Consider the following 16,290-nt stretch of genomic DNA (forward strand, 5'->3'; position numbering starts at 1 on the left):
AAAAAGCAAGATGTAGTACAGTGTCTCTAATACACACATATTTGTGTAAAAACAATTATATAAACAGAAAACTTTCTTACAGAATACACAAAACTATTAATAAAGGTTACATTGAAACACTCTAGTAGAAGTAAGACCTGGGTTTTATGCTTTCAGTACTGATTGAATAGTTTTTACCATGTTCATTTTATTTTCAACTTAAAATTTCATAATTTCAAAAACATTTATAGTACATAATGAGATATTATGAACAAGCAGTAGAGACCCTAAATAAACAAGAAACATAAATAATACATATGCACATACATATGTGTATATATACATACACAGGGCTTCCCTGGTGGCTGAGCTGGTAAAGAGTCCACCTGGAATGCGGGAGACCTGAGTTTGATCCCTGGGTTGGGAAGATCTCCTGGAGAAGGGAACGACTGCCTACTCCAGTATTTTAGTATCCTGGGCTTGAAGAATTCCATGGACTGTGTAGTCCATGGGGTCGCAGCATCAGAAACAACTGAGTGACTTTCACTTAATACATAATAATACATATATGTGTGCAGATTATTGGCTGCCCCCTAACATTCATTCTTCCCTTTTCCTCCTCCTTTGTGGTAGACCCCTAATTCTGCTGATTCGCTTCCATCTAATTCACTTCCATCGAATTCCCCTAATTCACTTCCATCTTAATCACTGAGTTGGTCAAATCTAAGCATGGTGATTTCATTCCCCTGACCTTTTGTTATTTCAGGCCTGAGCATGGAACCTAATCCTGGCAGATGTGAGGTGAGAACTGATGGGAATTGGGGTGCTGGTGTGTGGTTCTGGGAAAGTTATTCCTCCCTAATAAATGGGGAGACTTGGGAGAAATATCTGTCTCCTTCCCTGGAAATCATATTTGTACATGTTGCCTGGAACTGCTGAAATAACCTTGTGACCTTGAAAGGGAACATCCCCCAAACCCTGAGGATGGCTGACTGAAAAATATAAAAAGCATTTGGATGATGTCACAGAATCCGCTGTCTCACAAAGAGAAGAACTGCCTACAACCGCCACCAGATATTCTCACCAAAATGGCAATATTTGGAATAGGAATTTCCACAACGTAGAGCACAAAAGGTTGCTCATTGCCCACCCAGTAATGAATCTTTGGTTCTTCTTTACTAAAAGAAGAGTCCAATTTTATCCTAAGCTTGGAGCCTAATCTTGCACTCAACCCAAGTGTTCAAACAAAACACTAAATTTCCTAGCCTCTTTTGCAGCTTGGAGTGGCCAGTGAGATATGAGCAGAAGTTGTTCAGGGTGTGGCTGCCAGGAAAGATCCTTAAGTGGGCTGACTCAGCTGCAGATGTGAGGCAGGAGTTCCAGAAGCCATCCTGAACCAACAGAAGACCCGGGTGAGAAGGACTCAAAAGTCCCTCATGACAGTGGAACTGCCAAACCAACCCTGGACTGCTCATTACTGGACTTCTTTTCCATGAGAAAGAAGTAAACCTCTGCCTGTTTAAGCCACCTTATTTGGGTATTCTGTTATAGACAGCCAGACATAAGTCTGAACAGCAGAATTTCCAAAAAGGTTACCAAGCACGAATGTTTCTACCGCTCAATGGTAGAAGCAACTTAAGTTATCCTAGACATATTTCAAATGGGTGCAGACTTTCAGTTATATGCCTATATCTTACTGCTCTCTTTTCCTTCCTGAAGACATGCTGTGTGGGAGTCTATGTCAATACTGTACTCATTCCTTCATACTTATCCCAAAGAAAGAACATATCAACTATTTAAATAAATCATAAGGAAACTCTATTTTTGAAAGTGTCTACTAACAAATGTTGTTGACTACTGGTAACAGAAATGCAAGGCAGGATTCTAACTAATGAGTTGAATATGAAAAGCTTCAAAATCCATGAGCCATACAGAAATTATTACTATTGATATTATTTCATGCTTATAACATACATTCCTCATATAACTTACACACATCAAATCAGCTTCAAAAATACTTTTACTATGGTAGATAATATACACCATGTGTACAAAAAAATGTATTCTTTAAATTGGCTTTGAAGAAATAAAAAAACAACAACTTTAAGTGCTGAACATAACCCACAAGACTGAAATGAACATTTTTTTTTGCAAGTTAAAGTCACTCCACTAAAATAGGTGGCATTTAAATGAATAATGAGGTCATCAAAAAGTTCGGAGTTTTAACTTCTCACAACCTGCTATAGTGAAATGATTTGGTGCTTTTATATAATTATAGGTATTTTAATGAACAAATACACCACAATTTTATAAGTGTAAAAAATAGTAAAATTTTTCCATATTCTAGAAATAAACTATGTTAAAAGTCTCTCCTTTTTTTTTAAAGAGTCTTTGTTTCATTTTTATGAATAAAATCAAATGATGGTGACAAAGAAGGGGCAGAGAACTTCAAATATTAACTTTGAGGTTATGTAAATAATAAACTTTGCACTCAAGTGTGTGGGTTCATCCCTAGCTTAATTAGCAGTTATTTCAATATACAAAGAAGAATCAGGGTAATGACAAGTAAAATAGCCTATCCCTGGGTGAAAAGACTGGAGTACTCAAGGGCATCATTTTGACCACCAAAAAGTAACTTAGCTATAAGGGATTTTTCTGAGAAATGTTTTACATAATCAAGTGTTAAGCAAAATATCATTAGCACATTGTTTATAGAAATGCCACAATCTCAAGACACAAAACTTGGAGTGAAAAGTTACATTAAATTTAATGAACTCTGCAAATTTCATGTTTTATACACACATAGACACACACACACACAAACACACATATATATATGCCACTCTTCCCCAATTATATTTTTTTCCTAATTATATTTTTAAATGACAAAATGAGACTTATATTCCATTATTTCCAAAACAATAGTATCAAAAATGAGAAACATGTATATTGCAATATGACACACCCAATTTTAACTATTCTCTATTTGACCAGAGGGTGTCGACAACAAATGGGTTTTTAAATATTTGGAGATACTTAAAAGACCCAAGTTTCATTCGTTTATTTTTAAAACTTTCTAAGAGAAAGTGTAAAACCAAAACAAAACAATTTTATTTTAATATTCACATTTTGAAATATATTATCTAAATTCCTCTGAATCTCTCTTGGTAATATAGACTCAAAAATACATAACTCTAGGAAAGTGATTGGACCAGGATTAAGATTGGCTGTGTTGTTTTGGTTGGCTTTTGATGCTCTGCTTCTTTTATTATTCCTACTTGTTTTAACATTTCTTTTATGTGAAAATAGTCCATATTTTTTCTCATTAAAAAAATACTTTTACCTGACCCTGAGAAGAGAACTTAAAGTAATGCTTTTCACATGTCCAACTCAAACAGCAGGATTGGTGTTTTGTTTCTCCTTTTAATTTATAATAAAATTATACCCTTGTGAATCCCAAAGTAAGATAATATTGAGTTATACAAAACTCAGGAACTGAAAATATCATCAGCCTCTGAGTCACTAGAAATCAGCATGCCACAAGCTACACTCCATTTGGATGGCTAATTAACTACAAACATAAATTATCTCACTGGGCTGCAAATGACTACATTTTTAGTAATAAAGTGGTAACTCATGTACTGCTCTGATTTCCTTTAAAAGAAGCAACTAAAATTTTTTCAGGGATATTAGAAGTTAATAAATGATCACTCTAAACTGTAATGTTCTTCTAAAGGCCTAAAATCACTACCTGAAGAAATATATGTTCCTTTCTTAGAGCTTAAAGAAAAAAACCTAGATAGCACTGTCTGTGAAACACATTAACAAAAGTATTACCTTAAATAGGACATATCTTTCAGAAGCTATAATATACAAATTAAGTGCAAAGACTAGTATGTTAAAGAGCAATGCTGTTTTCACAAAAATGACTTTAAGCCGGGGGGAGAAAATCAACACGTACAAAATATTATACATATACAAAATAATATAAATTTTACAATGAATATTATAATAGAAAGCTGAAAATGAGATACCTTGTGACTTGTTAACATTTTTGATGACTTTCTGAAGTTCTTTCAACTCCATATCGAGTTCATCATAGTTTAGTTCTCTAGATTCAACTTTTGGAGCTTGGAACAAAGAAGGATCTGTCCCCAGGTATGAACACTGCAAATGACCATCATCACTCAGAGTGACTATCACTCCCTTTAAATCACTTTAAAAAAAAAAAAAAAAGGAGAAAATGAGACATAATTAAAAATGTTTAATGGATTTAGACTTGACCAACTACACTTTCATTCAATTCAGCTTCAACATACCATTAAGAAAATGGAGGAGGCCATGAAAAGAAATGTGGGCCCTTCTCTTTTCCTTTTGTTTCTCTCTAACCTTGGGACATAGGCTCCCCCTCCCTCCCCAGGTCCACTCACATGGCTTCCTTCACGTGCACTCCTATTCAAGGAGCTCTCTGGTCTGTTCTCTCTCCCTTCACTTTCAGACAGAAGTCTCCCTTTCTCTCACTTACTAGCTCGTTCCCCATCACTCTTATCATCACTGATTCAATGGATTAAAAAACTAGCTAAAAAGTAAAAGGATACTTAGGTTCTAGCTCTAACTCTGCCCAATGTAGCTGAGTCAACTTGGCAAAGTCTTCCTAAATGCCCTTATTTCTGAAACGAGAAGGTGAAAATAGGTGATCCTCAAAGGTCTTTAAGTCGAACAAACTTGTTCTGCCGATCTAGCTCAGAAAATAAATACTGCCAAATAAAATTATTTTCCTAAAATAAAATGTTTTCACCCCTACAGAACCTCTGGACCTGACCTTTTCTTTTCAGGCAACTGAAGCCACCTAGTGGCCATAGAAATCTCAACTTCCAGCTCAGACAAACTCATTTCAAGAGGGCAAACCTCTGTCCCTATTGAGTTAGTCTGTTCCCCATTCTACTCAGACCTACTAAAGTCTGGGAACACAATAAGTCCTAAGGAAACACTAGGAAACTAAAAGGCAGAGGTTCTCAGATAATGTGGTAATCATCAACTCTTTGAATCCAAAAGGGTTATATCCATTTCATCTTCACCCTTTGAGTGGTCCATTATAAAGGAAACCTAGCATGAGCCAATATAAGTATACCTTACTATCCAAATTTATTTGGTCTTTGAACTGGATAGCTTATTAGAGAATCAGTTACATCCCACTGTTTTAGATGGCAAAAAGCAATAATTTAAACCGAGGGATTTATCTAAAAATTTATCTGAACCTATTAAATTTCTGAGTTCAGACAGAGTTTGATACTGGTATATACACATATTTTCTTCAGTGTCTCAAAAAGAAAAAATTCTTTACTGATGTTTTGAGGTGTTCAAAAGGAAAAGAGAGGAGCCAGGATCTTTCCTTACTGAAAGAGCTTACCAAGGGTCTCCAGAATGCCTTCACACTAAATTATAAAACTTAAGAAATTTACTTTTTTCTTATCATTGGCATTAGAGCCATTACATACAATTTGGATAAAATAACAAAAATTTAGAATAGCTGAATTCATTTAACATTGCATGTTTTATTCCATAGTAACACTAATACAAGCTCTAAAAACTTTAGAATAAATGAGTGAAATTTCTGTCTATGATGGGACAGACAGTTTGACACAGGCCTATAGTACTACTTAACATATAAGTAATGTCATCATTTGTTATCTTAAACACAAAGGAAAATTTTTAATATACATATATCATTTCTAAAGTTAAGCCCAACTTAAGTATAAAGCCCAAATATTTAATTTCTATTTAAGAAAAACAAGATTTTTTAAAATATCTTGATTTTGTTATATAAGGTGTAAAAATGTAAAAAAATGTATTTTTTACATTTTTTATGTAAAAAAATCAAGATATTTTCAAAAATCTTTCTACTTAAAAAATACCTTCTTACACAATATTTATTGTCCACGTGACAATGTGTAAAGTGTTGTGAGTGATAGAATTTTATGCTGGAAGATGTCATCTAGTAGACCAAGTATTGTGTACCCCGTTACTTACACATTTACACTGCCAAATTAAGTCTCAGGATTATTACTGGTCCTTGAAATACATCAGCTAAACCACGGAACCAGAATAATGTATTTTACAAGGACTCAAGGTCAAAGATGTTATATTACTAGGACATAATAATTTTGTGATTTTAGCAATAAAGCATGAAATTAAACAATAGAGCTAGCTCAGGAATCTGAAAGTAATTGTTTCATCATTCAGTAAACAGATCCGGCCCTAGCAATACATTCAAACAAAATTCCAGATGGATTTTAAAAGTTAAATTTAAAAATATGAAACTACAAAAATATTTATCTGCCCTTGAGAGGGAAAGAACTTTGCTGTGAAAAAGCAATAGAGGAAACTACAAAGCAAAGGATCTCTAAATTAAACCACAAAGAAAGTTTTAAACTTGTTATATGCTTTAAAAATAACATCATGGTAAAAAGAACAAAAGACAAACTAGGGAAAACCTTGGCAACCAACATAAAATATATGATTTAAGTTGAACTGTATGAAGTTGTGGATATTTACTGTTTTTGACCTATAAACATTTTTTTATATATTTCATCTAACATGTAAAGAACTCTTACAAATCAATGAAAATATGAGTACATCCGCAAAGAAAAAGATCGAAGGGAATATACAATTCACTTGAATCAGCTACTTAAAGGTTGAGTAATCTATGGAATTAAAAACTTTCATCTAGTTCTTTTTCTGACAAGGCCAAGCTATAAAATTAACAATCTGAAAGTATTTGGAATACTCAAAAAAATAAAAATGAACACTTTCTTTTACTAATACAATAAAAACAAATGAATAATAGCTTTAAAAACAAATGAAAAGAACATGCATCGAATCAAATGGTTTCTTGTCCAGCTGCACCTTATACAAAATAGAAATATTTCAAGCTTTCAAATCTTCAGTGTGGTTTTTATTATGAGATATAGATATCACAGAAATCTTAAAAACTTAAATACTACTTATTGTACTCAATTTTTACTCCTCTGCCTCAATACAGAGCACATGATTTAAAGGCAATTCCCTTACGCACAGCAGGCAGACTCAATGTAGGCAGTCCTTCCTTAGCCCCAACAGGCTAGACTTGATCACCTGAACATATTTTGAGTCACTTTGTAATCATTTGTTTAAGATATGTTTATTAAGCATCTGCTATACCAGAGTCACAAAGGCAAATAAGATATGGTGCTGACTCCATCAAAAAAAAAAATTCTGGTCTAATTGCAAAGGAAAACCTATTTTAAAGAATAGCAATTGCAACAGAACATGTCAGATGCTACATGAAGAGTCCAGTATACTGACCATACATGAAACAGCAGAGCAAGTCTTCACTGGGCAAAGGATGCAGAAGCTAGATCCTGACTTATAAGTAGATTCTCGAGATTTGAAAAAAGAAAAAGAAAAAAGTGACCAGACTAAAGGCAGAGGACTCTGGCCTTGGTGAACTCTTTCTATCCCATGACTTTAAAAATACCCTTTTTGTGCCAGCTCCATTTATATCTCCAAACAGACCTCTCCCCCGAAGTCGAACTGTGTACATCCAGTGGCCTACTTGATATCTCCACTTGGAAGGCGGATAGACATCTAAAGCTGGACATGGCTACAACTGAGCTCCTGATTTTGGCTGCTTCCCTCCAATTTAAATATGTTATTCCTTAAGCGTTTCATCTTTCCAAGAAGAAGAAATGTATTACAAAAGCAGTGAAACTAAGAAGCTCAAAGTGGTTAGATTGAAGAAAGTTCAGAGGGATACAGAAATTACATGGGCTTCCCAGGTAGCTCAGTGATAATCTGCCTGCCAAACCAGGAGACACAGGTCCATCACTGGGTCAGGAAGATCCCCTGGAGAAGGGAGTGGCAATCCACTCCAGTATTCTTGCCTGTGAAATCCCATAGACAGAGGAGCATGGCAGGCTGTGTCACAAAGACTCAGACACAACTTAGTGACTAAACAATAACAACAGAATTACATACAGTAAAATCTTACAGGCTCTTGTAAACTGTTAAAAATTGTGAATTTTATACTTAAAAAATAAGAAATCACAAAAGGTTTAAAAGTAGAAGAGTGAGAAGCACCAAGATCTGATTCATCTTTGACAAAGATCTATTCTAATTGCTTGTGGAGAGACCACTCTGGGTGGGGTTAATACAGGAAAAACAGGCAAGGACCATGAGAATGAAGAAAAGGGAAAGATAAAAACATATTTAGAAGATATAATCACATTATCTCACTTAATCACCCCAATAACCTTATGAAGAGAGGTTTCAGATGCCTTCATTTTACAAAAAATAAAAAAAAAGAAGAAGAAGAATGAAGCCCTGGAAAAACAGAAAATAATAGAGACTGGTTACTAGGAGATAATAAGCACAGCTGCAAAAAGCTGCAGAATTTCTGGCATCAGATATGAAATTTCCATTTCTATATAGCTGCCCTCAGAAGGCAACAAATAACACTTCATACAAAATGATTTTTTAGAGTGTATTATATATTCAGCAAATATTAAATGCTAAGAAATAAAATAACTTGACATTTAACTGAACTGTACTTTAAATGAAGTACAGAAGAGCTTTTATTCAAACAAAATGCTTAAGTATTCAAGAGTCAAATATGGTAAATTAAAAACTAAAAGAGACAAATGCTCCAAGGTCATGTGAATGATATTTGTTTTAATCTACAAAATTAAATGCAAAATGATTACAGTTAGTTCCTCACATTGAGACTGGTGCAAAAGTAATTGCTATTTCAGACCGTGAATTTTAAATCATTATAACTAGGCTCAAACATATCTTTATTAATCAAAATAGGAATCATTATCATCACACATTTTTGCCAATGAGAAATGTTTGTAGCATCCAAATCTATGCTTCGGGAAAAACAGAAATATAAACCAATGGAACAAGATAGAAAGCCCTGAAATAAACCCATGCACCTATGGGTACCTTATTTTTGAAATAGGAGACAAGAATATGCAATGGGGCAAAGACAGCCTCTTCGATAAGTGGTGCTGGGAAAACTGCACAGCTACATGTAAAAGAATGAAATTAGAACAATTCCTAACCATACACAAAGATAAACTCAAAATGGATTGAAGACCTAAATGTAAGACCAGAAACTATAACACTCTTAGAGGAAAGCATAGTCAGAACAGCCTATGACATAAAGCAAAGCAAGATCCTCTATGACCCACCTCCTAGAGTAATGGAAATAAAAACAAAAGTAAACAAGTGGGACCTGATTAAACTTAAAAACTTTTGCACAGCAAAGGAAACTATAAGCAAGGTGAAAAGACAGCCCTCAGAATGGGAAAATAATAGCAAATGGAATAACTGACAAAGGATTAATTTCCAAAGCAGCTCATACAAGACAATACCAGAAAACAACCAACCCAATCAAAAAGTGGGAAAAAGACCTAAACAGACATTTCTCCAAAGAAGACATACAGATGGCTAACAAACACATGAAAATATGCTCAACATCGCTCGTTATTAGAGAATTGCAAATCAAAACTACAATGAGATATATTGTCAAACCAGTCAGAACAGCCATCATCAAAAAGTCTACAACAATAAGTGCTGGAGAGAGTGTGGAGAAAAGAGAATGCTCTTGCACTGTTGGAGATGTAAACTGATACAGCCACTATGGAAGACAGTATGGAGATTCCTTTAAAACATAGGGATAAAACCACCATATGACGCAAAAATCCCACTCCTAGGCAAATACCCTAAGGAAACCAAAATTGAAAAAAAACACATGTACCCCAACGTTCATTGCAGCACTATTTACATAGCTAGAACACAGAAGCAACCTAGATGTCCATCGACAGATGAATGGATAAAGAAGTTGTGGTATATAAACAATGGAATAATACTCAGCTATAAAAAGGAATGACTTTGAATCAATTCTACTGAGGTGGATGAACCCAGAACCTATTATACAGAGTGAAGTAAGTCAGAAACAGGAAGATAAATGTTATATCCTAACACATATATATGGAATCTAGAAAGATGGTACAAAAGAATTTATTTGCATGACCACATTACTTTGCCAAAAAAGGTCTGTCTAGTCAAGGCTATGGTTTTTCCAGTAGTCATGTATGGGTGTGAGAGTTGGACTATAAAGAAAGCTGAGCACAAAAGAATTGATGCTTTTGAACTGTGGTGTTGGAGAAGACTCTTGAGAGTCCCTTGGACTGCAAGGAGATCCAACCAGTCCATCCTAAAGGAGATCAGTCCTGGGTGTTCTTTGGAAGGACAGATGTTGAAGCTGAAACTCCAATACTTTGGCCACCTGATGCAGAGAGCTGACTCATTTGAAAAGACCCTGATTCTGGGAAAGATTGAGGGCAGGAGGAGAAGGGGACGATGGAGGATGAGATGGTTGCATGGCATCACAGACACAATGAACATGGGTTTGGGTGGACTCTGGGAGTTGGTGATAGACAGGGAGCCCTGGCGTACTGCGGTTCATGAGGTCACAAAGAGTCGGACACGACTGAGCAACTGAACTGAACTGAACTGACTAGACGGACCTTTGTTGGCAAAGTAATGTCTCTGCTTTTTAATATTCTGTCTAGCCTGGTGGGCTGCTGTCTATGGGGTTGCACAGAATCAGACATGACTGAAGCGACTTAGCAGCAGCAGCAGCAGCAGCAGCAGCTTGGTCATAACTTTCCTTCCAAGGAGTAAGCGTCTTTTAATTTCATGTCTGCAATCACCATCCACAGTGATTTTGGAGCCCAGAAAAATAAAGTCAGCCACTGTTTCCACTGTTTCCCCATCTATTTGCCATGAAGTGATGGGACTGGATGTCATGATCTTAGTTTTCTGAATGTTGAGCTTTAAGCCAACTTTTTCACTCTCCTCTTTCACTTTCATCAAGAGGCTCTTTAGTTCCTCTTCACTTTCTGCCATAAGGGTGGTGTCATCTGCATATCTGAGGTTATTGATATTTCTCCCCACAATCTTGATTTCAGCTTGTGCTTCCTCCAGCCCAGCGTTTTTCATGATGTACTCTGCATATAAGTTAAATAAGTAGGGTGACAATATACAGCCTTGACATACTCCTTTTCCTACTTGGAACCAGTCTGTTGTTCCACATCCAGTTCTAACTATTGCTTCCTGACTTGCATACAGGTTTCTCGAGAGGCAGGTCAGGTGGTCTGGTATTCCCATCTCTTTCAGAATTTTCCACAATTTATTGTGATCCACACAGTCAAAGGCTTTGGCATAGTCAATAAAGCAGAAATAGATGTTCTTCTGGAACTCTCTTGCTTTTTCAATGATCCAGTGGATGTTGGCAATTTGATCTCAAGTTCTTCTGCCTTTTCTAAAACCAGCTTACATTATCATATGTAAAATAGATATCCAGTGGGAATTCACTGTATGTCTCAGGGAACTCAGAGGCTCTGTATCAACCTAAAGGGCTGGGATGGGGAGGAAGATGGGAGGGAGGTTCAAGAGGGAGAGGACATATGTATACCTATGGCTGATTCATGTTGAATTTTGACAGAAAACAACAAAATTCTGTTAAGCAATTATCCTTCAGTTAAAAAATAAATTAATTTTTTTTAAATCTGTGCTTCAGGATTCAACAAACTCTTGGAAAGCATTTTTTGCTGGCTGTGGAAGTGTTTTTCCTGCAAAAAGTTGTCAAGGTGCTTGAAGAAGTGGTACTCAGTTGGCGAGAGGTCAGGTGAATAATGGCAGATGAGGAAAAACTTCATAGCCTAATTCATTCAACTTTTGATGCGCTGGTTATGGGATGTGCACTCAGTGTAGACACAGATGTTTAGGCACTCCACGATGCATCATGGAGAAAAATTGAGCCCTTCTCTATTGATCAATGACAGCTGCAAGCACTGCAGTTTTCACTGAATCTTGATTGTCTGAGTATACTTCTCAGCTGTAATGGTTTTGTCAGGATTCACAAAGTTGTAGTGAATCAGACACCACCGAACAGTGACCACGACTATTTGGTGCAACTTTGGCTTTGGGAAGTGCTTTGGAGCTTCTTCTTTGTCCAGTCACTGAGTTGGTCATATCTGGTTATCATATAAAATCCACTTTTCATTGTATGTGACAATCTAATTCAGAAATAGTTTGTTGTTGCATAGAATAATACAACACTTAAAAACGATGATTTTTTTGATTTGCAGTCAGCACATGAGGTACCAAGTTACTGAGCTTTTCACCTTCCCAATTTGCTTCAAATGCCAAATGACCAGAGAATGGTCAACACTGAGTTCTTCGGCAACTTCTCCTGTAGTTATAAGAGAATGAGTTTCAGTGATCCTCAGTTGACCGTTGTCAACTTCCAATGGCCAGACAATGAACTCATCATCTTCAAGGCTCTTGTGTCTTTTGAAAAACTTATTGAACCACTACTGCACTCTATGTTCATTAGCAATCTCTGGGCCAAATATGTTGTTGATGTTGCAAGTTGTCTTTGCTACTTTATGACCTATTTTAAACTTGAATAAGAAAATAGCTCAAATTTGCTTTTTGTCCAACATCATTTCCATAATCGAAAATACATATAAAATAAACAACATGCAGTAGTTCACTAGCAAAAAACAGAGGAAGAAAAGTGCATTAAAATGACGTATAACAAAACCACATTTAAGAATGTATTCCAATATCAAATGGCAAATTTTGACAATGCAAAACCGCAATTACTTTTGCACCAACCTAACAGCTGACAAAACCATTTGAAATTTAGTAGTAAAAGCATATTTGATAGCCATTTAGGAGCTAGTATTGTCAGCAGGTTCCAACTCTGAAGAATAAGAAGAAATTTTCAATATCTTTGGATGAGAATTATCAACTGTAAACTATCTGAGTTATAAAGTAGATTCATAGGTATCTACAGAATCTAACAGGGATGTGGCTTTCTGGTTAGTTCTTGTGAAGACATTATGCCTTAAACAAAAGAGAAATAATTTTTATGCTAGAAATACTTCATATTATAATTGCTCTATGGTTAAGCCAATTTTGGATTCTTTCATGCCTTTGCCAAAATAATACTAAAACAGAAAACAAAAAGTAGGAAGGAGCATACTATTCTTCTAGTCTTTTTTATTTACTATCTGCCTCTCAATTCCAGAATTAATACACATGTGATGTGTAAGCAAGGAAATGATGTCAGTAGAACTGTGAAGTTGATTCATACTGTTTTTCCTATCACCTGAATGTTTTGAACTTCCAAGTAGTAGCAAAGAAATAAAGTACATGGCTATACACAATGCAGCATCATTCCACTATTCTTCATGGCTCGGTCTGCAAATATGTCCTGGATTGAAAGTGCTTCTTACATGGTTCTCATGATCACTGTGTATTTTGTTCTTGTTTCATCCTCCACCCTTTATTCAGATTATCATCATCTTTCTATTTAAAAGTAAAGTCCTATTTTCCTATGATTGTTATTTGGGTTTGGTTTTTTTATTTGGTAGGTTTGATTAGGTTTTGTTACTTTCTGGTGCTCTAATTACTGCTGTATAAATTTTAAATGATCTGCCCCGTGACAATTTATTTTTTGTTTGTTTTTAATGACATAGTTGATTTACAATGTTGTGCCAATCCCTGATGTACACCAAAGTAATTCAGTTTTTCACATATATACATTATGTTTTAATATTCTTTTTCATTATGGCTTATCCCAGGAGATGAGATATACTTCGCTATGCTATACAGTAAGACCTGATTGCTTATCCATTCTAAATGTGGCAATTTATTTTTATAGCTTCCTTATTGTTAACTTGTAATTTATTACATTATAACATAAATAATTGTAATATTGGAGACTTTGGGATTTGGAGAACAGGTGTGAAGAAAATCTAGTACAGAGAAAATGAGAGAAGAAGAGGGAGAAAAGTTTAGACTATGTAAGAGAAAGAACAAGCAGCCTGGATACACATTCAGTGGATTAAATAAAGAGGAAAGAAATTCTTGGGAATAAAGCCATCTAAAGATCTTAAACTTTAGTCTTTATAATTATGGAACCAGTGAAGGCTTTTGAGCTAGTGAGTGACATCAGCAAAAATATGGTTTTAAAAGATGTACTCTAAAAGATGTTTAAAATAATTCTTACCAAAATGATCCATAAAGCAATGTAATCCAAATGAAAATCCCGGAAAGTTTTTTCCTTTTTTTTTCTTTTTTTTTTAGAAACTGACAAGCAGATTTCCACATTTCTATGGAAATGCCAAAAAGACTAGAATGGCAAAACAATAATGAAAAAAGAACAGAGATGGAGGGTTGTCATAATTTGATTTCAAGACACATCATAAATCTAGAGTAATCAAGACGATGCAGTATTGACATGAGGATAAATAGATCAATGAAACAAAAAGGAGACTCCAGAAACAAACCACACTCATGCAGTCAACTGATTTTCAACAAACATGCCAAAGGCATTTAATGGGGAAGGGAAAGTCTTTTTAATAAATGGTGTTTGAAAAACTGGCTATCCATATGGAAACAACAAAACTCACAGTGTACACAGAAATTAATTTGGGATGGATCACTGAACCAAACATAAGAGTTAAACCTATAAGTTTTAAACAAACAAAAAAAAACACTATAAGCTTTTTAAAGAAAATATAGAACAATATCTTTGTGACCTGGAATAAATAAAAGATTTCTTAGGATGTAGATAATAAAAATCATAAAAGAAAAATGACAAGTTAGATTTCATATTCAAAGCTTCTATTCAAAAGAACCCTTAAAAACACATAAAGAACTATTAAAATAAATGAAAACACACACACACACACACAACAAACTTAACTGGGAAAAACCTCCACAGCCACTTTACAGGGTAAAGTATAAAACTTGTCAACTAAGAAAAATCCTCAATAGTATTAGTCATTAGGAAATGAAAATTAAAATCACTATTAGAAGACTTCCCAGGAGCCAACTCACTGGTAAACACCCTGATACTGGGAAATACTGAAGACAAGAGGAGTAGGGAGCAACAGAGGATGAGATGGTTGGATGGCATCATCGATTCAATGGACATGAGTTTGAGCAGACTCCAGGAGACAGTGTAGGACAGGGATGCATGGCATGCTGCCGTCCATGGGGTTGCAAAGAGTCAGACACGACTGACAGAACAACAACAAATGCCACATAAACACTGATAATTGCTGAAGCTGGGCACTGGATACAAGGCAGTTCATGATACCATCCACCTACTTTGTATACATTGAAGAATTTCCATAACAGAAAAGTTGGAGGGTTTAAAAAGAAGCAAATAAAATGCATACATAAGTACACAAATATGTATAAAATGATACCAGCAACACTAAATATTTGTAGTGATAATGAATGCAATCTACCTTGACATAAACTGGGACCTGCCTCATACTTTAGCACCCATTCCCAACCTTATTCAACTCTCTCTTCCATTCTGCCCATTTCTCTTTATCAGTGTGGTAGATTGCAAATATGGCCCAAATTTTCTCCTGCTATGTATCCACAGCTCTTGCAATGTGACTGTATAGCTTCTTTCATCAAGGATTGCAGCCTAGTCCCTCACCTCTTCAATCTGGACTACACCTGTCTCTTGCTTAGGCTAAGAGACTAATGAGAGCCTCTTGGATTGATGGGCTAGAAACCCAATTATGTGTGTCCTTAAAAGAGACAAAAAATGAAAAGTGACAGAGAAACAAAGGAGGAGATCAGGAAAAGACAGACACGGAGAGACATTGGTGTATTATACAAACCAGGGAATAGCAAAGGTTGCCAGATAGAAGCTGGGAGAGAAGCATGGAATACATTCTAACTCAGGGCCTTTAAAAGGAAATATTCATTCACACCTTGATTTGGACTTCTGTCCATGGAAACTGTTAAATAATACATTTATTTTTTTTTCTATTGTATATTGTCACCCTGTTTATTTAATTTACATGCAGAGTACATCATGCAGAATGCCAGGCTGGATGAATCATAAACTAGACTCAAGATTGGCAGAAGAAATATCAATAACCTCAGATATGCAGATGATACCACTTTAATGGCAGAAAGTGAAAAGGATCTAAATAGCCTTTTGATGAAGGTCAAAGAGGAGAGTGAAAAAGCTGACTTAAAACTCAACATTCAAAAATAAATAAATAAATATTTTAAAAAAAAAACTCAACATTCAAAAAACTAAGATCATGGCATCCAGTCCTATCCCTTCATGGCAAATAGATGGGGAAAATGTAGAAACAATGTCAGATTTCATTTTCCTGGGCTCCAAAATCACTGCAGATGGTTACTGAAGCCACAAAA

At 35.4% G+C, this 16,290-nt stretch overlaps 1 protein-coding gene across 6 annotated transcripts in view; it reads right to left on the reverse strand.

Moving 5' to 3' along the window:
- BBS9 (Bardet-Biedl syndrome 9) overlaps positions 1-16,290 on the reverse strand; it is a 461,875-nt gene that overhangs the window by 282,197 nt on the left and 163,388 nt on the right. For all 6 annotated transcript variants that reach the window (XM_068972538.1, XM_068972537.1, XM_068972536.1 and 3 more), the window contains exon 9: positions 4,014-4,195. In XM_068972538.1, the coding sequence (XP_068828639.1) occupies positions 4,014-4,195 (182 nt within the window). The remainder of the gene's footprint in view (positions 1-4,013; positions 4,196-16,290) is intronic.

The sequence above is a fragment of the Capricornis sumatraensis genome, chromosome 5 (assembly GCF_032405125.1).
Source record: "Capricornis sumatraensis isolate serow.1 chromosome 5, serow.2, whole genome shotgun sequence".
Lineage (NCBI taxonomy): Eukaryota > Metazoa > Chordata > Mammalia > Artiodactyla > Bovidae > Capricornis > Capricornis sumatraensis.